General features: G+C 46.3%; 1 protein-coding gene across 1 annotated transcript in view; it reads left to right on the forward strand.

Moving 5' to 3' along the window:
* LOC142665034 (SLAM family member 9-like) overlaps positions 1-21,777 on the forward strand; it is a 42,010-nt gene that overhangs the window by 17,595 nt on the left and 2,638 nt on the right. The window contains exons 3-6 of the mRNA XM_075844569.1: positions 4,752-4,891; positions 5,851-5,952; positions 11,898-12,224; positions 21,397-21,678. Of these exons, the coding sequence (XP_075700684.1) occupies positions 4,752-4,891; positions 5,851-5,952; positions 11,898-12,224; positions 21,397-21,678 (851 nt within the window). The remainder of the gene's footprint in view (positions 1-4,751; positions 4,892-5,850; positions 5,953-11,897; positions 12,225-21,396; positions 21,679-21,777) is intronic.

The raw sequence follows: 21,777 nt of genomic DNA on the forward strand, positions 1-21,777 counted from the left end.
AATAAACTGTAAAAAAACAAAAACGAAATTTAAAAGCTGCATCGCGCATGGTGTGAAAAAAAAATATTGAATTGCTGTTTTTCATGTACAAACAATACTACAACTCATCCCAGAAGAAACCAGCCCCCATAAGGCTACGTAAAAAGTTATGGATCTCGGGAAGTGGCACCCATAAAATTGTTCGGTCCTGAAGGACCAGATAAGCTTGTCAGTAAGGGGTTAATAAGCTTTTCGTCTCGGAGGTCAATCGATCGGGAGACAATGGTTTGCTTCGTCCACGTTCTGGAGATGACCATAGTAACTTTCCGAGTATCACCTATAGAAACATCTCTCTCAGCTACGTGGGGTAGAAGTCGACATAGGAAACCACCGCTCATGTCTGAAGGACCTGAATTTCCTTTCGGTCATCATGTGGTTAATATCAGCTAGATGTTACTGTGATATATCTAGGACACCTTGCAGCTCTTAAATATTATATATTTCGTATTGCATGCAGCTCCTGGCAATACTGACACCTAGCAATGAGACCCCCCCACCCCTTCGTTGGCAGACCTTACTATAAAAAAGGGTTGTGCCAAGCAGACAGCAGCCTTACTGCAGACTCTTAGTTCATAGATAAGGTTAAAGGGGTGGTTTAGGATTAGAAAGAACATGGCTGCTTTCTTCCGAACACAGCGCCACATCTGTAAACAGGTTGTGTGTGGTATTGCAGTTCAGCCCAATGTAGTTCAATGGAGCGAGCTGCAATACCACATACAACCCATGGGCAGGTGTGGCGTTTTTTTTTTTTTGGAAGAAAGCAGACAAGTTTTTTCTAACCCCGGACAACCGGTCTGGACGGAATGAATAAAGAATATGTAAGAACACGGACGATTTTATATACAAAACTAAATATCCTACCCTGAAAACCTCATCAGGATATCCACCACATGTGGAGCAGATCACCAACTATACCTAAGCCCCGTAACCCGAGAACTGAATCCGTAATTTTACTACTTGGTGCCACCTTTATAGCACTTTATGCCAATTCTATAGCCACGGTCTCAGTTGTAAGTAGTACTTTGCCTGGTATATATGGACCCGGATGGGTGTAGATTGGAAAAGGATTGACACTCCGACACTCACAGGGGACCGGTCACCTCAATTCACATGTCTATTTTAATAAATAATTGTATTCACCTTAAAAATTACAATTCTGGAATATATTTTCTTAGAACTCTACATTGTGCCGTTCCTCTATTATTACTCTTTGAAATTTATGAATAAATTGACAACTGGGTGTTACCATTCCAACTTGTCAAAGGGGCGTGTCTCTACAGTTTCACTCTGTCAGTCCTGATTGGACAGTGACAGTCTGTGTAGGGACACTCCCCCAACTGGCAACACCCAGTTGTCGATTAATTCAGAAACTTCTAGAGGAATAACAGAGGAACGGAACCACATAGGGCTCCAAGACAAGATTCTCCAGAATTTTTATTTAATGGGGAATACAATTATTTACTACAACAGACGTGTCAGGAGAGGGGACAGGTCCTCTTTAAATAGCCAGCCCACGTCCTAGGATCAATGCCATACAGCAGCTATCCTCCTCCGATCCTCTCTTTTCTATAAGTCACGTATAGTAGCGATCTCACGCCCGACGCCGTGATCCATTACCGCCGATCTGTCAACTGATTAAATGTCTCTGGATATAAAGAGAAGCGAGCACCATCCAGTTATCACTGGAAAAAGATTCCCAGGAGATAGAAGCCTATGTATAGTCCATAACCCGGCCGACCTGAAGAACGTCGCTTTCCATGTAGAAGACCTCTGCCATGATGACAGACTAATGCAAAGCATTAGTGGTAAGATAGGTTTCCATTTTTCTCACCATGTACAGCTACTCTTACATATCTACTCAATATGTAATCACAATACATTGTAGATAAAGAGGTCTTCTTCTGGTTTTAGTAGATGAATGTTCAAGGTGCCATCACAAGGGATACTTCAATTCCTTAAAAGTCGAAGAAACAAACAGGTGGTATTTTTTTGTCACAGTCTTGCGTTTATCCATTACCTGCATTTATCTCTCCCCCCCCACCCATGAGATGACCAACTCCCTCCGGGACCTACCAATGAGTTGACTGGCCCAATCTGTTGAACTCTACTGTTTGGCTCATGAACTTCTCCACTGGTTGCTCCTTTGGTGTTATGTTCTAAAAACATCTCAAAAAGGGTCTGATCTCGAAGTCAGAAAATAACCCAAACTTGGACAGGTCAACAACTTTTTAATTTGATAGTTCCCTCCAATTCAATCCAATGGGACATAGTAACTTACCATCGATGCTGCCACCAGCTATACCATTTCTGTATGGCAAAGGGCTCTTCAGCGACTGATTGACCACTCATATGAGGGAACGTAGGGAGGTAAGAATCTCAAGCAACATGTGGACCTCCGAGTCAAAACTTTTGGTCATGACAAAAAAAAAAAAAAGGTTGCATATGCTGAGCAGGAGACTAAAATTTCCAAAGTACAGCCCTATAAGGGCTTCTCAGTCCTGTACAGTTGTGTGGTTGCTGCAGTCACTTCCCTAAAATCATCCGTGACTCTCGTAGCTTCTCTATCACCACCACGATCTTCTTTTCTCAATATGAAGCTGCAGGAACTAACAAGACGTCTCTACGCTCCATTAACAGCGGTGATCCTGCTCGTGTTAGGTGGGTCTTATTTTATTATTCTGGAACCTATAGGGGCAGCGAGACCCCAAACCACCCGTCATTGAGACATCTGAGAAGATAAGATCATGAGCAATGTTCCCTCTAAGTCTTGGCAGCTCCTGAGCGGGGCAGTTAGGGATCAGGACAAGTCTCCATCAATGGTGGGCGATCTGATGACCAAAAGTAATACCCCCGGTATACGCTAATATATCGACTGAATAAGAAAATTTATTTTAAATTAGTTTTAATTACTTTTTTAAATGCTATAATATCACAAGTCCAGCAGTAATATATACATTTAGAAACACCAATTATAGGCATCAATGAAAGAATCCCTCATTACACCACTGTCCCTATAGATAGCGTCACACAGACCCCCTGTAGATAGCGTCACACAGACCTCCTGTAGATAGCGTCATACAGACCCCCTGTAGATAGCGTCACACAGACCCCCTGTAGATAGCGTCACACAGAGCCCCTCCCTACAGATAGCGTCACACAGACCACCTGTTGAAAGCGTCACACCCCCTCCCTATAGATAGCGTCATACACAGATCCCCTGTAGATAGCGCCATACACAGATCCCCTGTAGATAGCGCAACACAGACACCCCCTGTAGATAGTGCCACACAGACCCCCTGTAGATAGGCACTATCTACAGGGGGGGGTCTGTGTTGCGCTATCTACAGGGGGTTGTGTGGCACTATCACACCCCCTGTAGATAGCGCCACACAGATACCCCCTGTAGATAGCGTCACACAGACCCCCTGTAGATAGCGCCACACAGACCCCCTGTAGATAGCGCCACACAGACCCCCTGTAGATAGCGCCACACAGACCGCCCTGTAGATAGTGCCTATCTACAGGGGGATGTGTGGCACTATCACACCCCCTCCCTGTAGATACTGCCCCACACAGCCCCCTATAGATAGCACCATACAGCCCCCTTGTATATACTGCCACACAGCAATCCCCCCCTCCCCTTGTATATACTGCCACACAGCAATCCCCACTCCGCAGCCGCGCACCTTATAGGGGACATTGATCATGAGCAGTGTTGCATATAATGCGCGCGGCTGCGCACCTTCCACAGTCTGCCCGCTCACTAAATTTTAAAGCCCGCGCACTGTCACAGGTGGATGCAGTAGCGTTGCTAGCACCGGAGGGGGCCCCGGTGCTGGCGACAGACACATTCACTGCAGCCTATAAGACGCTGGGAAGACTCCCTGCGCAGGCTGGCGTGAGGACGTCACAATCACACTGGTCTGTGCATGCGTCCTGCTCGAGAGGCAATGTAGTGCTCCATTCGTAGTGGGAGCGGGGCAAGGTAAGTACAATCTTTTGTTTTTTGAGGGGTCTGTGTGGTAATATACAGATGGGGGAATTTCTGTGTGGTAATATACAGGGGGGGGGGGGGAATTGCTGTGTGGCAGTATATACAAGGGAAGGGAGATTGCGGTTTGGCACTATATACAAGGGGAGGGAGATTGCTGTGTAGCAGTATATACAAGGAGAGCGAGATTGCTGTGTAGCACTATATACAAGGGGGCTGTGTGGCAGTTCATGTTTATAAATGTCTATTTTACTGCTGTACTTGTAATATTATAGTACTTAAAAAAGTAATTAAAACTAATTTAAAATAAGTTTTCTTATTCTCTTATTTAGTCGCTATATTAGCGTTTACTGGGGGTGTTACTTTTGGTCATCAGATCGCCCACCATTGATAGAGACTTGCCCTGCTCCCTAACTGCCCCGCTCAGGAGCTGCCAAGACTTAGAGGGAACATTGATCATGAGTAGAGCTTTCACGCAGTCAATAAAACGAGGCGGCCTTAGCGCTCTACCTCTTCGACTTGACTCAGAAGTCCATATCTCTAGGTTACGTTGAGGTCACTTCTCCCATAGAAACCCAGAGGACTGTAATGCATGACTCAGTGCTGGAGGGTCATCATTACTGGAAGAATTACTTGGGCACACCAAAGAAAGGGAGAAAATAGTGCCCGTCTATGTGTGGAGTACAAAAGCTACTACCAACCGATAACTCTTCTTCTGTAGATTGAGCATTTTAGACTTGGACCTCAGTGATGGTCATATCAATCATGGTGGAGAAGAGATGTCCTCACATCCAGAGTATGAAGGTGTCCAGAAACAGACACTGGGACATTATCGGAGCTTCAACGGGTCTTTTGTTCGAAGTATTTTTGATGTTTTTAGAAGATAATCCAATCTGGGCAACCCATGACAATATGCTCGATTAGGGCACATGGACATCTTCGCGGGAAGGTTCCATAATCAGCCGATCACCGGAGGAGCCGCTTTTAGAAAAAAAAAAAAAAAAAAGGTTGTCCAGACTCGATAACCCCTTTAGGCCCTGTTCACACAGAGTAGGCCCCAGTATAGAAGTCATGAACGCAGTATTGCCGCTCCATACGGTCTTTGTGATGTTTCTATTTCATGTCATTTTCTCTATTCTTATACATTGCTGCTTTGAAAATTCTGCTGGTTGCCCTTGGAAACAGACATTGTCAGATGTCAGACATGTGACCAACAGCCAAAGTATCAGCAACCAGGACCGGTCCATTCTCAGCCAGGATTCAATAGATCATAGTGACCAGAGTCCAGCTCTTATTTTCCGGCATCGGAGGGAAAGGAAAGGATCTGATTGGCCCACAAAATCACGCGTCTTTAGGAGCGCATTAATGTAAAATGTTGGCGTTCGGTTTTGACGTCCAGATCCGACCCAGCTCACACAGCTGTAGGGCTTGTTACAAGAAAGGGCTCTGATACACTGTGACCTGCCTTCTACCCGTGTTGGCTGAACAGGATTAGGATGGGCTCTCCGCATTTCTTCCATTCACTGACAACAAGCCTAGATCTTGAAAAAGGTGAGGAATTGATACACGGGAAGATTTTTTTATTACGGTCTTAAAATTTAGACAACATAAAACTCATATGAGGGAACGTGGAGAGGTAAGAATTTCAAGCAACATGTGGACTTCCGAATCAAAACTTTTGGTCGTGACCAAAAAAAAGAAGTTGAATATGCTGAGTAGGACTAAAATATCCAGAGCGCAGTCCCATAAGGGCTTCTCAGTCCTGTACGGTTGTGTGGTTGCTGCAGTCACTTCCCTAAAATCATCCGTGACTCTCGTAGCTTCTCTATCACCACCACGATCTTCTTTTCTCAACATGAAGCTGCAGGAACTAACAAGACGTCTCTACGCCCCATTGACAGCGGTGATCCTGCTCGTGTTAGGTGGGTCTTATTTTATTATTCTGGAACATATAGGGGCAGCGATATCCCAAAAACCACCCGTCATTGCGACATCTGAGAAGATAAGATCATGAGTAGAGCCTTCACGCAATCAATAAAGCGAGGCGGCCTTGGCGCTCTACCTCTTCGACTTGACCCAGAAGTCCATATCTCTAGGTCACTCCTCCCATAGAAACCCAGAGGACTGTACTGCATGACTGAGCGCTGGTGGGTCATCATCACGACCGGCCTTAGGATAGATGACGCCCCATGCAAAATTATCTTTCGGCGCCCCAACCCACCATAAAAAAAATGCCCCGTAAAAAAGTATAATGCCCCCCACAGTATAATGCCCTATATAGTACCCCCACACAGTATAATGCCCCTTTAGTGCCCCCATACAGTATAATGCCCTATATAGTGCCCCCACACAGTATAATGGCCCTTTAGTGCCCCCCATACAGTATAACAATAATAATATTTAATATAATATATTACAACCCCTTCAAGGACACAGTATTTTGTCCTCTAATTGGGCCCACACATTATTATGCCCCCCAAGTGCCACAAACAGTATATTGCCCCCTGCAGTGCCCCTACACAGTATAATGTCCGCTTAGTGGCCCCCACACAGTATAATGCCCTCTCCCCTGGCTGCCACACACAGCCCTCCCCTTGTAGATCGTGCCCCCCTGTAGATTGTGCCATACAGCTTCCCTGTAGACAGTGCCACAATCCCCCACCTTCCTCATGTAGACAGTGCCATACAGCCCCCACCTCCCCCTTGTAGACAGGGCTACCAAACAAAACAAAAAAATTGTACTCACCTAGGCCCCGTTCCCATGACGAACTGAGCTTCTCCAGGACGGGATCCTTGCGTAGGCCGGCGTGATCCTGTAGCCTAGTACAGAGTTTCCCAACCTTTTCGGACTTGAGGCACCACTGGAAAAATACAATTTCCTCAGGGCACCCCTACTAAATATTGCTTAGAGATAGACCGAAAACGGCTAAAAACAAGCACTACACTCGTAGGGTATGTTCACACAGTGTTTTTTGACGTTTTGTTTTGCGGTTTTTTTTTGTTACGCCGTTAAAGCCAATGCAAAACACGAAGGCAAAAAAGCACCAAACGGGCGCCGCAGGTATTTTCTGCCTCCTATTAATTTCTATTGGTGGTCAGAGGCAGAAACCACATGAAGACCGTCAGCCCCCCACTCACAGTAAAATAACCATCAGCCCCCCACTCACAGTAATATGACCACCAGCCCCCACTCTCAGTAATATGACCATCAGCCCCCCACTCTCACAGTAATGACCATCAACCCCCCACTCTCACAGTAATGACCATCAGCCCCCCACTCTCACAGTAATGACCATCAGCCCCCCGCTCACAGAAAAATAACCACCAGCCCCCCACTCACAGTAATATGACCACCAGCCCCCCACTCTCAGTAATATGACCATCAGCACCCCACTCTCAGTAATATGACCATCAGCCCCCCACTCACAGTAATATGACCATCAGCCCCCCCACTCACAGTAATGACCATCAGCCCCCCCACTCACAGTAATGACCATCAGCCCCCCACTCACAGTAATGACCATCAGCCCCCCACTCACAGTAATGACCACCAGTCCCCCACTCTCAGTAATGACCATCAGCCCCCCACTCACAATAAAATGATCAGCCTGCCACTCACAGATTCCCCCTTGTGGGTAGTGCCACACAGCACCCTTGTGGGTAGTGCCACACAGCCCCCTTGTGGGTAGTGCCACACAGCCCCCTTCCTGTAGATAGCGCCCCTGTGGCCGGGGATTCCGGTCCTGGACGGAGCGCTTGATGTCTCTGTTCATATATGGACAGTGATATCAGGGGCAATTCCTGAAGCGGAATCCTCGTCCACAGCGTTGCCCCTGATGTCACTGTCCATATATGGACAGACATCAAGCGCTCTATCCAGGACCGGAATCCCGGGTCACACGGGGATTCCGCTCCTTCAGGGAGCTACAGTGGCGCTAGTAGATACCAGAGCTGCTAGCGGCTCCGCCAGCCATGGGAGGGGGGGGGGGGGACACACACGTCCCCCATCCTGACGGATGGCACGGGTGCCCTCATGCCCGGTGTCGCCGCTAGCAGCCGATAACCCTTCTTCTGTAGATTGAACATTTAGACCAGGACCTTAGTGACGGTCATATCAATCATGGTGGAGAAGAGATGTCCTCACATCCAGAGTATGAAGGCGTCCAGAAACAGACACTGGGACATTATCGGAGCTTCAACGCGTCTTTTGTTCGAAGTATTTTTGATGTTTTTAGAAGATTATCCAATCTGGACAACCCATGACCATATGCTCCATTAGGGCACATGGACATCTTAGCGGGAAGGTTCCATAATCAGCCGATCACCGGAGGAGCCGCCTTTAGAAAAAAAACAAAAGGTTGTCCAGACTGGATAACCCCTTTAGGCCCTGTTCACACAGTTTCTTTTTCCTTCAGGAATTTTGAGGCAGGTTTTGACCTGTCTCCTTTTTTCTTGCCGTGATTTCACAGCGTTTTGCGCCATTGAGCGCCGCGGGCAGAAAACAAATCTTCCTCTAATGGGACTTTAGAGGCGTAACTGTGGCTTAAAAGAGCGTGCCACTTTTTATTTAAAAAAACGCCTCCGCCTCCCATTGAAATCAATGGGATGCTGTTTCGGACATTTTTTAAATTGTGATGCGGTTTCCGTGTCAAAATCAGCACAAAAAAACTCAGTGTGAACTGGGCCTGAGGGTATGTGCACACACAAAATCAAAAACGTCTGAAAATACGGAGCGGTTTTCAAGGGAAAACAGCTTCTGATTTTCAATGTTTTTTAAGCCACTCGCGTTTTTTACGGCCTTTTTTGAGCGTTTTTTCTATAGAGTCAATGAAAAACGGCTCCAAAAACGGCTCAAGAAGTGACCTGCACTTCTTTTTCACGGCCGTTTTTTTACGCAGCCATTTTTCAAAATGGCCGCATAAAAAAACGGCCCGATTTTTTCTTCTGCGTCCGAATTTTCGACTGTTTTTCTGCCGTTTAACATACCCTCAATATAAATTGCTGCTTTGAAACTTCTGCTGGTTGCCCTTGGAAACAGACGTTGTCAGATGTCAGACATGTGACCAACAGCCAAAGTATCAGCAACCAGGAACGGTTCATTCTCAGCCAGGATTCAATAGATCATAGTGACGAGAGTCCAGCTCGTATTTTCCAGCATCGGAGAGAAAGGAACGGATCTGATTGGCCCACAAAATCACGCGTCTTTAGGAGCGCATTAATGTAAAATGTTGGCGTTCGGTTTTGACGTCCAGATCCGACCCAGCTCACACAGCTGTAGGGCTTGTTACAAGAAAGGGCTCCGATACACTGTAACCTGCCTTCTACCCATGTTGGCTGAACATGATTAGGATGGGCTCTCCACATCTGTATTTCTTCCATTCACTGACAACCAGCATAGATCTTGAAAAAGGCAAGGAATTGATACACGGGAAGATTTTTTTATTACGGACTTAAAATTTAGAAAACAAAACTAGACAGGCAGAAACAAAATTTAGAAAACAAAACTAGACAGGCAGAAACTGCGCCATATTTATATCAGTGGCACACGTATGATAAGATTGGCGCATCTTGCTATACAGAAAAAAAATGGCGCACATCAATAATCTGGCACAATTTACGATTCCGCTTAGCAACGCCCAGTTATCAAAATCGTCCAGGAACCGCTCTGTTCACACAGAGTCTTTTGCAGGCAGAAAACTCAGTCTGGAATTTTGAGGCAGATTTTGACTTGCCTGCACGCCGTTAGCCACGTTTTTCTGCCGCGGCCATTGAGCGCCGCGGGCAAAAAACGCTTTCTATGCCTCCCATCGACGGCAATGGGAGGTCAGAGATGGAAATGCTTGAAGAAAGGGCATGTCGCTTTTTTTTCCCGCTCGTCGGAAAAAAACGTCTCTGATTGAAATTGGGAGGAGATTTCAATTTTTTTTGCAGCAGTTTCCAACGCGGTTTCTGCTACAAAAAACTCTGTGTGCATGCATGCAACTTTTTCCGTTTTGCGGATCGTAAAACACGGATTCTAGCGTGCAGCTGTCTTTGCATTAAAGCCATTGCAAGAAGTGGCAATTGTATCTTCTGTAGTTACATCCAGAGCTGCATCAAAAATTCTACTCACATGCAGATTATCATTGCAATCATGTCACGTGAATGAGGATCTTGGAGCAATTCTACATCACAGCCAAAATTATTATATAAATGAATAAGTTACCTGTCTCTCTGGTCTGTAGGATTCTCGCTCTTTAATTTAAATCACCTGCGATAGATGGGAGGGGAGTTGGGGTACCGCCTTATTTACATATGCAAATACAGGGCCTATAGTCCACACCTCCACATACATTAACCCCTTAAGGAGACAATTCATTTTGTATTTTTTTCCTCCTCAGCCATAACTTTTTGGTTCTTTCCCCTGACGTATCTATATGAGGTCTTGGTTCTTGCGGGACAAGTTGTAGTTTGTTTAGGGCATATTGCTGGCACTATTTATGGGGGGCATACTGCTGGCACAGTTTATGGGGGCATACTGTTGGCACTGTTCATAGGTGGCATATTTCACGTGCTGTTTATGAGGGCATACTGCTGGCACTGTTCATGGGGTAGCATACTGCTGGCACTGTTTATGGGGGAGCATACTGCTGGCACTGTTTATGGGGAGCATACTGCTGGCACTGTTTATGGGGTAGCATACTTCTGGCACTGTTTATGGGGGAGCATACTGTTGGCACTGTTTATGGGGAGCATACTGCTGGCACTGTTTATGGGGGAGCATACTGCTGGCACTGTTTATGGGGAGCATACTGCTGCCACTGTTTATGGGGGAGCATACTGCTGGCACTGTTCATAGGTGGCATATTTCAGGTGATGTTTATGAGGGCATACTGCTGGCACTGTTTATGGGGGAGCATACTTCTGGCACTGTTTATGGGGTAGCATACTGCTGGCACTGTTTATGGGGAGCATACTGCTGGCACTGTTTATGGGGAGCATACTTCTGGCACTGTTTATGGGGGAGCATACTGCTGGCACTGTTTACGGGGGAGCATGCTGCTGGCACTGTTTATGGGGGTATACTTCTGCCACTTTTTATGGTGGCATACTCCTGGCACTGTTTATAGGGGGCATACTGCTGGCACTGTTTATGGAGATCATACTGCTGGCACGGTTTATGGGGGCATACTGTTGGCACAGTTCATAGGTGGCATATTTCAGGTGCTGTTTATGAGGGCATACTGCTGGCACTGTTTATGGGGGGGCATACTTCTGGTACTGTTTATGGGGGAGCATATTTCTGGCACTGTTTATGGGGAGCATACTGCTGGCACTGTTTATGGGGAGCATATTTCTGGCACTGTTTATGGGGGAGCATACTGCGGGCACTGTTTATGGGGGTATACTTCTGCCACTTTTTATGGTGACATACTTCTGGCACTGTTTATGGGGGGCATGCTGTTGACATTGTTTATGGTGGAGCATATTGATGACACTGTTTATAGGAGGGCATGCTACTGGCAATGTTTATGGGGGTATACTGCTGGCACTATTTCCTGGGCACTCTATTGCTACTATTTTTGGGGTCACTGTGATGGTGTTGTTAATAGAGACACTTTGGTTGGCATTATGGGGGCATCAAATCCGACTTTTGCTATGGGGCCTTTTGATTTCTTTGGATGTGAGAAGTTTTTATTCTACTGTATACAGGTGATTTTGTTTTGCCTTTGAATTAAACCAGAATGTTCTCTTTCACTGCCAGTAAGCAGAGATCTTGAAAATGGTGAAACACAAAATCTGTTAGAAAGCTGCAGAATTTTTTATACAATGATTTTGATCTATTGCTGTACAATCAGTAATAATCTCTTGTGTTCTGTGTCTGCAGGAGGTGAAGCAAATATCCTCGTCCAGAAGAGCGCTCTACTACACGGGTCTGTCACTATGTCTTATTCTCCTTTGCTGAAGATGGGAATAATAAATTTTATTACCTGGAGGTTTGATAAGAATAATAAACGCACCTTAATACTGGACACTACTAGAAAGCCGCATTTTATATACGACTCTCAGTTCAAGAATCGTCTACGAATATCCGATAACTTATTTACATTGACTATAATGGATCTGACGATGGAGGACAGTGGGGTTTATAATATTGACCGTACAGATACAACTGGTAAAGTGGATTCCAGTACATTTAACGTCACTGTCTATGGTACGTATTCACATTGATTTCACAATATCTGGGTGATTTAAAGAGGTTCTGTCACCAGATTTTGCAGCCCCTATCTGCTATTGCAGCAGATCGGCGCTGCAATGTAGATTACAGTAAAGTTTTTTTTTTTTTTTTAAACGAGCATTTTTGGCCAAGTTATGACCATTTTTATATTTATGCAAATGAGGCTTTCTAAATTACAACTGGGCGTGTTTAAAGTAAAAGTACAAGTGGGCGTGTATTGTGTTCGTTACATCGCGGCGTTTTTACTACTTTTACTAGCTGGGCGTTCTGACGAGAAGTATCATCCACTTCTCTTCAGAACGCCCAGCTTCTGGCAGTGCAGACACACAGCGTGTTCTCGAGAGATCACGCTGTGTCGTCACTCACAGGTCCTGCATCGTGTCGGACGAGCGAGGACACATCGGCACCAGAGGCTACAGTTGATTCTGCAGCAGCATCGGCGTTTGCAGGTAAGTAGCTACATCGACTTACCTGCAAACGCCGATGCTGCTGCAGAATCATCTGTAGCCTCTGGTGCCGATGTGTCCTCGCTCGTCTGACACGATGCTGGGGCAGGAAGTGACGTCACAGCGTGATCTGCCAGAAGATGGGCGTTGTGAAGAGAAGTGGATGATACTTCTCGTCAGAACGCCCAGCTAGTAAAAGTAGTAAACACGCCCCGATGTAACACACATAATACACGCCCAGTTGTACTTTTACTTTAAACACGCCCAGTTGGACTTTTGCAAGCCTCATTTGCATAAATATAAAAATGGTCATAACTTGGCCAAAAATGCTCGTTTTTTAAAAGAAACAAAAAACGTTACTCTTATCTACATTGCAGCGCCGATTTGCTGCAATAGGAGATAGGGGTTGCAAAATCTGGTGACAGAGCCTCTTTAAGCAGCCCACCCCCCTCGCCGTCCACCAAGTGTTTCGGATTAAGAAAGCCCAGTCCCGCTCTCCTACCCTGTCCTGTTGAGTCCTGTAAGGTCCCTTTATTGGAAAGCTGAAATTTGCAAAAAGTCTATCTCATCGGTTTCACCAGCAGGGGGCAGCATCTGTATGGTGGTATTATATGAGCACTGTATGGTGGTATTACTTGAGCACTGTATGGTGGTATTATATGAGCACTGTATGGTGGTATTATTTGAGCACTGTATAGTGGTATTATTTGAGCACTGTATAGTGGTATTATTTGAGCACTGTATGGTGGTATTATATGAGCACTGTATGGTGGTATTATATGAGCACTGTATGGTGGTATTATTTGAGCACTGTATGTTGGTATTATTTGAGCAATATATGGTGATACTATTGGACACTGTGAGTTGTTAATTTTTGAGCACTGTAGGGTGGTATTATTTGAGCACTGTATGTTGGTATTATTTGAACACTGTATGTTGGTATTATATGAGCACTGTATGGTGGTATTATTTGGTCACTGTATTGTGGTATTATTTGAACACTGTTTGTTGGTATTATATGAGCACTGTATGGTGGTATTATTTGAACACTGTATGTTGGTATTTTTTGAGCACTGTATGCTGATATTATTTAAGCAATGTATGGTGGTATTATATGAGCACTGTATGGTGGTATTATTTGAGCACTGTATGGTGGTATTATTTGAGCACTGTATGGTGGTATTATTTGAGCACTGTATGGTGGTATTATTTGGGCACTGTATGGTGGTATTATTTGAGCACTGTATGGTGGTATTATTTGAGCACTGTATGGTGGTATTATTTGAGCACTGTATGGTGGTATTATTTCAGCACTGTATGGTGGTATTATTTCAGCACTGTATGGTGGTATAATATGAGCACTGTATGGTGGTAATATATGAGCACTGTATGGTGGTAATATATGAGCACTGTATGGTGGTATAATATGAGCACTGTATGGTGGTATTATTTGTACACTGAATGCTGGTATTATTTAAGCAATGTATGGTGGTATTATTTGAGCACTGTATGGTGGTATTATTTGAGCACTGTATGGTGGCATTATATGAGCACTGTATGGTGGTATTATTTGAGCACTGTATGCTGATATTATTTAAGCAATGTATGGTGGTATTATATGAGCACTGTATGGTGGTATTATTTGAGCACTGTATGGTGGTATTATATGAGCACTGTATGGTGGTATTATATGAGCACTGTATGGTGGTATTATTTGAGCACTGTATGGTGGTATTATTTGAGCACTGTATGGTGGTATTATTTGAGCACTGTATGGCGGTATTATTTGAGCAGTATATGTTGGTATTACTTGAGCACTGTATAGTGGTATTATTTGTACACTGTATGGTGGTATTATTTGAGCCCTGTATGGTGGTATTATTTGAGCACTGTATGTTGGTATTATTTGAGCAATATATGGTGATACTATTGGACACTGTAAGTTGTTAATTTTTGAGCACTGTAGGGTGGTATTATTTGAGCACTGTATGTTGGTATTATTTGAACACTGTATGTTGGTATTATATGAGCACTGTAGGGTGGTATTATTTGGTCACTGTATGGTGGTATTATTTGAACACTGTTTGTTGGTATTATATGAGCACTGTATGGTGGTATTATTTGAACACTGTATGTTGGTATTTTTTGAGCACTGTATGTTGGTATTATATGAGCTCTGTATGCTGATATTATTTAAGCAATGTATGGTGGTATTATATGAGCACTGTATGGTGTATTATGTGAGCACTGTATGGTGGTATTATTTGAGCACTGTATGGTGGTATTATTTGAGCACTGTATGGTGGTATTATTTCAGCACTGTATGGTGGTATTATTTCAGCACTGTATGGTGGTATAATATGAGCACTGTATGGTGGTAATATATGAGCACTGTATGGTGGTAATATATGAGCACTGTATGGTGGTATAATATGAGCACTGTATGGTGGTATTATTTGTACACTGAATGCTGGTATTATTTAAGCAATGTATGGTGGTATTATTTGAGCACTGTATGGCGGTATTATTTGAGCACTGTATGGTGGCATTATATGAGCACTGTATGGTGGTATTATTTGAGCACTGTATGCTGATATTATTTAAGCAATGTATGGTGGTATTATATGAGCACTGTATGGTGGTATTATTTGAGCACTGTATGCTGATATTATTTAAGCAATGTATGGTGGTATTATATGAGCACTGTATGGTGTTATTATTTGAGCACTGTATGTTGGTATTATTTGAGCACTGTATGTTGGTATTATTTGAGCACTGTATGTTGGTATTATTTGAGCAATGTATGTTGGTATTATTTGAGCACTGTATGGCGGTATTATTTGAGCACTGTATGGCGGTATTATTTGAGCACTGTATGTTGGTATTATTTAAGCACTGTATGTTGGTTATATTGAGCACTGTATGGTGGTATCATTTTGGCACTGTATGGTGGTATTACTTGGGCACTTTATGGTGGTATTTCTTGGGCACGATATATTGGTATTTACATGGCACCGCTGCTTAGGCACTGTACAGTATGTTATTTCTGCGGTGTATGCTGGTGGCACTGTATAGTAATGTTGTTAGGGATCTGCCAGGTACTACGTCTAGGTATACTCCTGGGATTAATCAATCCACACCTGAGGCCAGACCTCTTAGACTGACACCGGCTCCCACCAACCAGGGTGGCAGGCTCAGGAGTGGGAGAGCCTATCGCGGCCTGGTCAGTCGGAGTTAGCTCCGCCCCCTGTCCATTATTACCTGCCGTGTTCTCTTCCTCAGTGCTTGTAATTCTTCTGGATTCCTGGCCCCACTGCTGCTTGCTCCAGCCTGCTTCTGCCGTGCTTCTGCCTTGCTGCAGTTCCGCTTAACCTGCTTCGCTTTGCCCCTGGCTTGCTTCCTTCTCCGTGCTCACGTTGATATACTCCACTTCATCCTGGTCCTGACTACTCATTCACCGCTCCGTTTCCTCGTGGCGTTCCGTGGGCTACTGCCCCTTCCCTTGCGTGTTCCCTGTTTGTTCTCCCGTGCACTTAGACAGCGTAGGGACCGCCTCCCAGTTGTACCCCGTCGCCTAGGGCGGGTCGTTGCATGTAGGCAGGGACAGGGCGGTGGGTAGATTAGGGCTCACTTTCCCTTCACCTCCTTCCTGCCATTACATAATTACAAGCCAATACCTAGTCTACCATTTCTCCTACGCTGACGCTATCATGGACCCCCTTGAGACCCTGACCCAGCAGATGCAGGGCCTCTCCCTACAGGTCCAGGCCCTGGCCCAGAGGGTCAACCAGGGTGATGCTGCCTTAGTAGTACCCCTCACCTCACCTCTAGAACCCGACCTCAAGTTACCTGACCGGTTCTCAGGGGACCGTAAGACGTTTCTCTCCTTCCGGGAGAGTTGCAGACTGTATTTCCGCCTAAAATCCCACTCCTCAGGTTCCGAGAACCAGCGGGTGTGTATCATCATATCCCGACTCCAGGAAGGGCCCCAAGAGTGGGCCTTCTCCTTGGCTCCTGACGCCCCTGAACTTTCCTCTGTTGATCGTTTTTTCTCTGCCCTCGGACTCATTTACGACGAGACTGACAGGACTGCTTTAGCCGAGAGTCAGCTGGTGACCTTACGTCAGGGTAGGAGACCGGTTGAGGAATACTGTTCTGATTTTAGAAAGTGGTGCGTAGCTTCTCGGTGGAACGACCCGGCCCTAAGGTGCCAGTTTAGGTTAGGATTATCTGACGCCCTGAAGGATCTACTGGTTAGCTACCCCTCTTCTGACTCCCTTGACCAGGTTATGGCCCTAGCAGTACGACTTGACCGACGTCTCAGGGAACGTCAGCTTGAACGTTTCAATGTGCTCCCCTCTGACTTTTCTGCGATCCCCCCCGAGGTCCCGTCTCCTCGCCCCTCCACGGAGGACTCGGAGGTACCTATGCAACTCGGGGCCTCCATGTCCCCTCGACAACATAGGGAGTTTCGCAGAATGAATGGTCTCTGCTTCTACTGTGGGGACGACAAGCATCTACTGAACACCTGTCCCAGGCGCAAGAATAAAAGGCCGGAAAACTTCCGCGCCTAAGTGATCATCGGGGAGGTCACTTGGGCGCACAGGTATTTCCCGTTAATGTGAAACGCAATAAAATTTTGCTTCCCTTTCAGGTCTCGTTTGCTGGCCGGTCTGCCACGGGCAGTGCTTTCGTGGATTCTGGCTCATCTGCTAATATCATGTCTGTGGAATTTGCTATGTCTCTAAAGATGCCATTTATTGATTTACCTTATCCTATCCCTGTAGTAGGTATCGACTCCACTCCCCTTGCTAATGGTTATTTTACTCAGCATACTCCTGTTTTTGAACTCCTGGTTGGCTCCATGCATTTGGAGCAGTGCTCTGTACTGGTGATGCAGGGATTATCGTCTGATCTGGTATTAGGTCTTCCCTGGTTGCAGTTGCATAATCCCACGTTTGATTGGAATACTGGGGATCTCACCAAATGGGGTAGTGAATGTCTGATGTCATGTCTTTCTGTTAACTCTATTTCTCCCCGGGAGGAGGTAAACACGCTTCCTGAGTTTGTTCAGGACTTCGCCGATGTGTTTTCTAAGGAGGCCTCCGAGGTGTTGCCCCCCCATAGAGATTACGATTGCGCCATCGATTTGGTGCCTGGTGCCAAGCTTCCTAAGGGTAGGATATTTAATCTTTCATGTCCTGAACGTGACGCTATGAGGGTGTATATCCAAGAATGCCTGGCCAAGGGTTTCATTCGCCCCTCGACTTCTCCTGTAGGTGCTGGCTTCTTCTTCGTGGGGAAGAAGGATGGTGGTCTTAGGCCGTGCATTGATTATCGTAACCTGAATAAGGTCACCGTAAGGAACCAGTACACACTTCCTTTGATTCCGGATCTTTTTAATCAGGTTCAGGGGGCCCAATGGTTTTCTAAGTTCGATCTACGGGGGGCATATAACCTTATCCGCATCAAAGAGGGGGATGAGTGGAAAACTGCGTTCAACACACCCGAGGGTCATTTCGAATACCTGGTCATGCCCTTTGGGTTGTGTAATGCCCCTGCTGTCTTCCAGAATTTTATTAATGAAATCCTGAGAGATTACCTGGGTAATTTTCTTGTTGTGTACCTTGATGACATACTGGTGTTTTCCAAGGACTGGTCCTCCCACGTGGAGCATGTCAGGAAGGTGCTCCAGGTCCTTCGGGAGAATAATCTGTTTGCTAAGACTGAAAAATGTGTCTTTGGGGTACAGGAGATACCATTTTTAGGTCAAATCCTCACTCCTCATGAATTCCGCATGGACCCTGCCAAGGTTCAGGCTGTGGCGGAATGGGTCCAACCTGCCTCCCTTAAGGCGTTACAGTGTTTTTTAGGGTTCGCCAACTATTACAGGAGATTTATTGCCAACTTCTCGGTCGTCGCTAAGCCTCTTACGGACCTTACTCACAAGGGTGCTGATGTCCTCCATTGGCCCCCTGAGGCCGTCCAGGCCTTTGAGACCCTCAAGAAGTGCTTTATCTCGGCCCCCGTGCTGATTCAGCCCAACCAAGAGGAGCCATTTATTGTGGAGGTTGACGCATCCGAGGTGGGAGTGGGGGCCGTCTTGTCCCAGGGTACCAGCTCCCTCACCCATCTCCGCCCCTGTGCTTACTTCTCTAGGAAGTTTTCGCCCACGGAGAGTAACTATGATATTGGCAACCGCGAACTTCTAGCCATTAAATGGGCTTTTGAAGAGTGGCGGCACTTCCTGGAGGGGGCCAGACACCAGGTAACGGTCCTTACGGATCACAAGAATCTGGTTTTCCTAGAATCGGCCCGGAGGCTTAATCCTAGACAAGCTCGGTGGGCACTATTCTTTACCAGATTTAATTTCTTGGTTACCTATAGGGCTGGGTCCAAGAATATTAAGGCTGATGCTCTGTCACGTAGTTTCATGGCCAATCCTCCTTCCGAGAAGGATCCTGCTTGTATTTTACCCCCTGGTATAATCGTTTCTGCCACGGATTCTGATTTAGCTTCTGATATCGCGGCTGATCAGGGTTCAGCTCCCGGGAACGTCTCTGGGGACAAACTGTTTGTTCCCCTGCAATACCGGCTAAGGGTACTCAGGGAAAACCATGACTCCGCTCTATCTGGTCATCCTGGCATCTTGGGCAACAAACACCTCATTACCAGAAACTATTGGTGGCCTGGGTTGCCTAAAGACGTTAGGGCTTACGTCGCCGCTTGTGAGGTTTGCGCTAGGTCCAAAACCCCTAGGTCCCGACCTGCGGGCCTACTACGTTCCTTGCCCATTCCCCAGAGACCTTGGACCCATATCTCCATGGATTTTATCACCGATTTGCCCCCATCTCAGGGCAAGTCGGTGGTGTGGGTGGTAGTAGACCGCTTCAGCAAGATGTGCCACTTTGTGCCCCTTAAGAAGCTACCTAACGCCAAGACGTTAGCTTCTTTGTTTGTGAAACACATCCTGCGTCTCCATGGGGCCCCAGTCAATATCGTTTCTGACAGAGGGGTACAATTTGTTTCCTTATTTTGGAGAGCTTTTTGTAAAAAGTTGGAGATTGATCTGTCCTTCTCCTCCGCCTTCCATCCCGAAACTAATGGCCAAACGGAAAGGACTAACCAATCCCTGGAACAATATTTAAGGTGTTTCATCTCTGACTGTCAATTCGATTGGGTCTCATTCCTTCCCCTTGCTGAATTTTCCCTGAATAACCGGGTCAGTAACTCGTCAGGGGTCTCCCCGTTTTTCTGTAATTTCGGGTTTAACCCAAGGTTCTCCTCCGTTTCCCCTGGTTGTTCCAATAATCCTGAGGTAGAGGATGTTCATCGGGAACTGTGCACAGTCTGGGCCCAGGTTCAGAAGAACCTAGAGGCGTCCCAGAGTGCACAAAAGATTCAGGCTGATAGTAGACGTTCTGCTAACCCCCGGTTTGTCGTCGGGGATTTGGTCTGGTTGTCGTCCAGGAACTTGCGCCTTAAGGTCCCATCCAGGAAGTTTGCTCCCCGATTTATTGGACCTTATAAGATCATTGAAGTCCTCAACCCTGTATCCTTCCGTCTGGAGCTGCCCCCATCCTTTCGCATACATGACGTCTTCCATGCCTCCCTCCTTAAACGCTGCTCCCCGTCCTGGTCCCCCTCGAGGAAACCTCCTGTTCCCGTTCTCACCCCTGAGGGGGTGGAATTAGAGGTGGCCAAGATTATGGACAGTAGGATGGTCCAGGGCTCCCTCCAGTACCTGGTCCATTGGAGAGGATACGGGCCGGAGGAGAGGACTTGGGTACCTGCTCGTGATGTTCACGCTGGGGTATTGATCAGGAGGTTCCACCTTCTCTTCCCTACTAAACCGGGTCCTCTTAGTAAGGGTCCGGTGGCCCCTCATAAAAGGGGGAGTACTGTTAGGGATCTGCCAGGTACTACGTCTAGGTATACTCCTGGGATTAATCAATCCACACCTGAGGCCAGACCTCTTAGACTGACACCGGCTCCCACCAACCAGGGTGGCAGGCTCAGGAGTGGGAGAGCCTATCGCGGCCTGGTCAGTCGGAGTTAGCTCCGCCCCCTGTCCATTATTACCTGCCGTGTTCTCTTCCTCAGTGCTTGTAATTCTTCTGGATTCCTGGCCCCACTGCTGCTTGCTCCAGCCTGCTTCTGCCGTGCTTCTGCCTTGCTGCAGTTCCGCTTAACCTGCTTCGCTTTGCCCCTGGCTTGCTTCCTTCTCCGTGCTCACGTTGGTATACTCCACTTCATCCTGGTCCTGACTACTCATTCACCGCTCCGTTTCCTCGCGGCGTTCCGTGGGCTACTGCCCCTTCCCTTGCGTGTTCCCTGTTTGTTCTTCCGTGCACTTAGACAGCGTAGGGACCGCCGCCCAGTTGTACCCCGTCGCCTAGGGCGGGTCGTTGCAAGTAGGCAGGGACAGGGCGGTGGGTAGATTAGGGCTCACTTTCCCTTCACCTCCTTCCTGCCATTACAAATGTCTTCTGGAAGTGTTATTACACCAATGTGTGGTACTGTTATGTAGGCACTATACTGTATGGCACTTTATGGTATGGTACGGTATAATATGCGCCCTGCATGATAATTCACCATATGGGCATAACTCCACAGGGCAACATCTAGGATTAAACTGTCCCTGCCGACAGCTATGTGATATCTATGGTGATCTTAAGACTGATATATTTTATTTTCTATAGAGCCCGTTCCTCATCCATCTATAAATACCGAAGTAAAGGAAAATACCGCAGACCGATGTGATGTTATCCTCCATTGTTCTGTCCCATCGAGGACCTCAGATTTCTCCTACACTTGGGTACTTTCTACAATCGGAATTATATATGAGCTGCATATTAATGGAAGCACCTTCCAGATATCACGACCCCCGGACCAGCAGGACATGGAAGTCCTATGTATAGTCCACAACCCGGCCGACCAGATGAACGTCTCCATCCAGCTGCAGGGCATCTGTGCAGCTGCAGGTGAGCGATTTAAAGGGGTCTTCAGTGTGTGTATATATATATATATATATTGATATATATATTGTTATACTGTATTTAGATAGCAACATTGGGCACCTT

Source organism: Rhinoderma darwinii, chromosome 12 (assembly GCF_050947455.1).
Source record: "Rhinoderma darwinii isolate aRhiDar2 chromosome 12, aRhiDar2.hap1, whole genome shotgun sequence".
Classification (NCBI taxonomy): domain Eukaryota; kingdom Metazoa; phylum Chordata; class Amphibia; order Anura; family Rhinodermatidae; genus Rhinoderma; species Rhinoderma darwinii.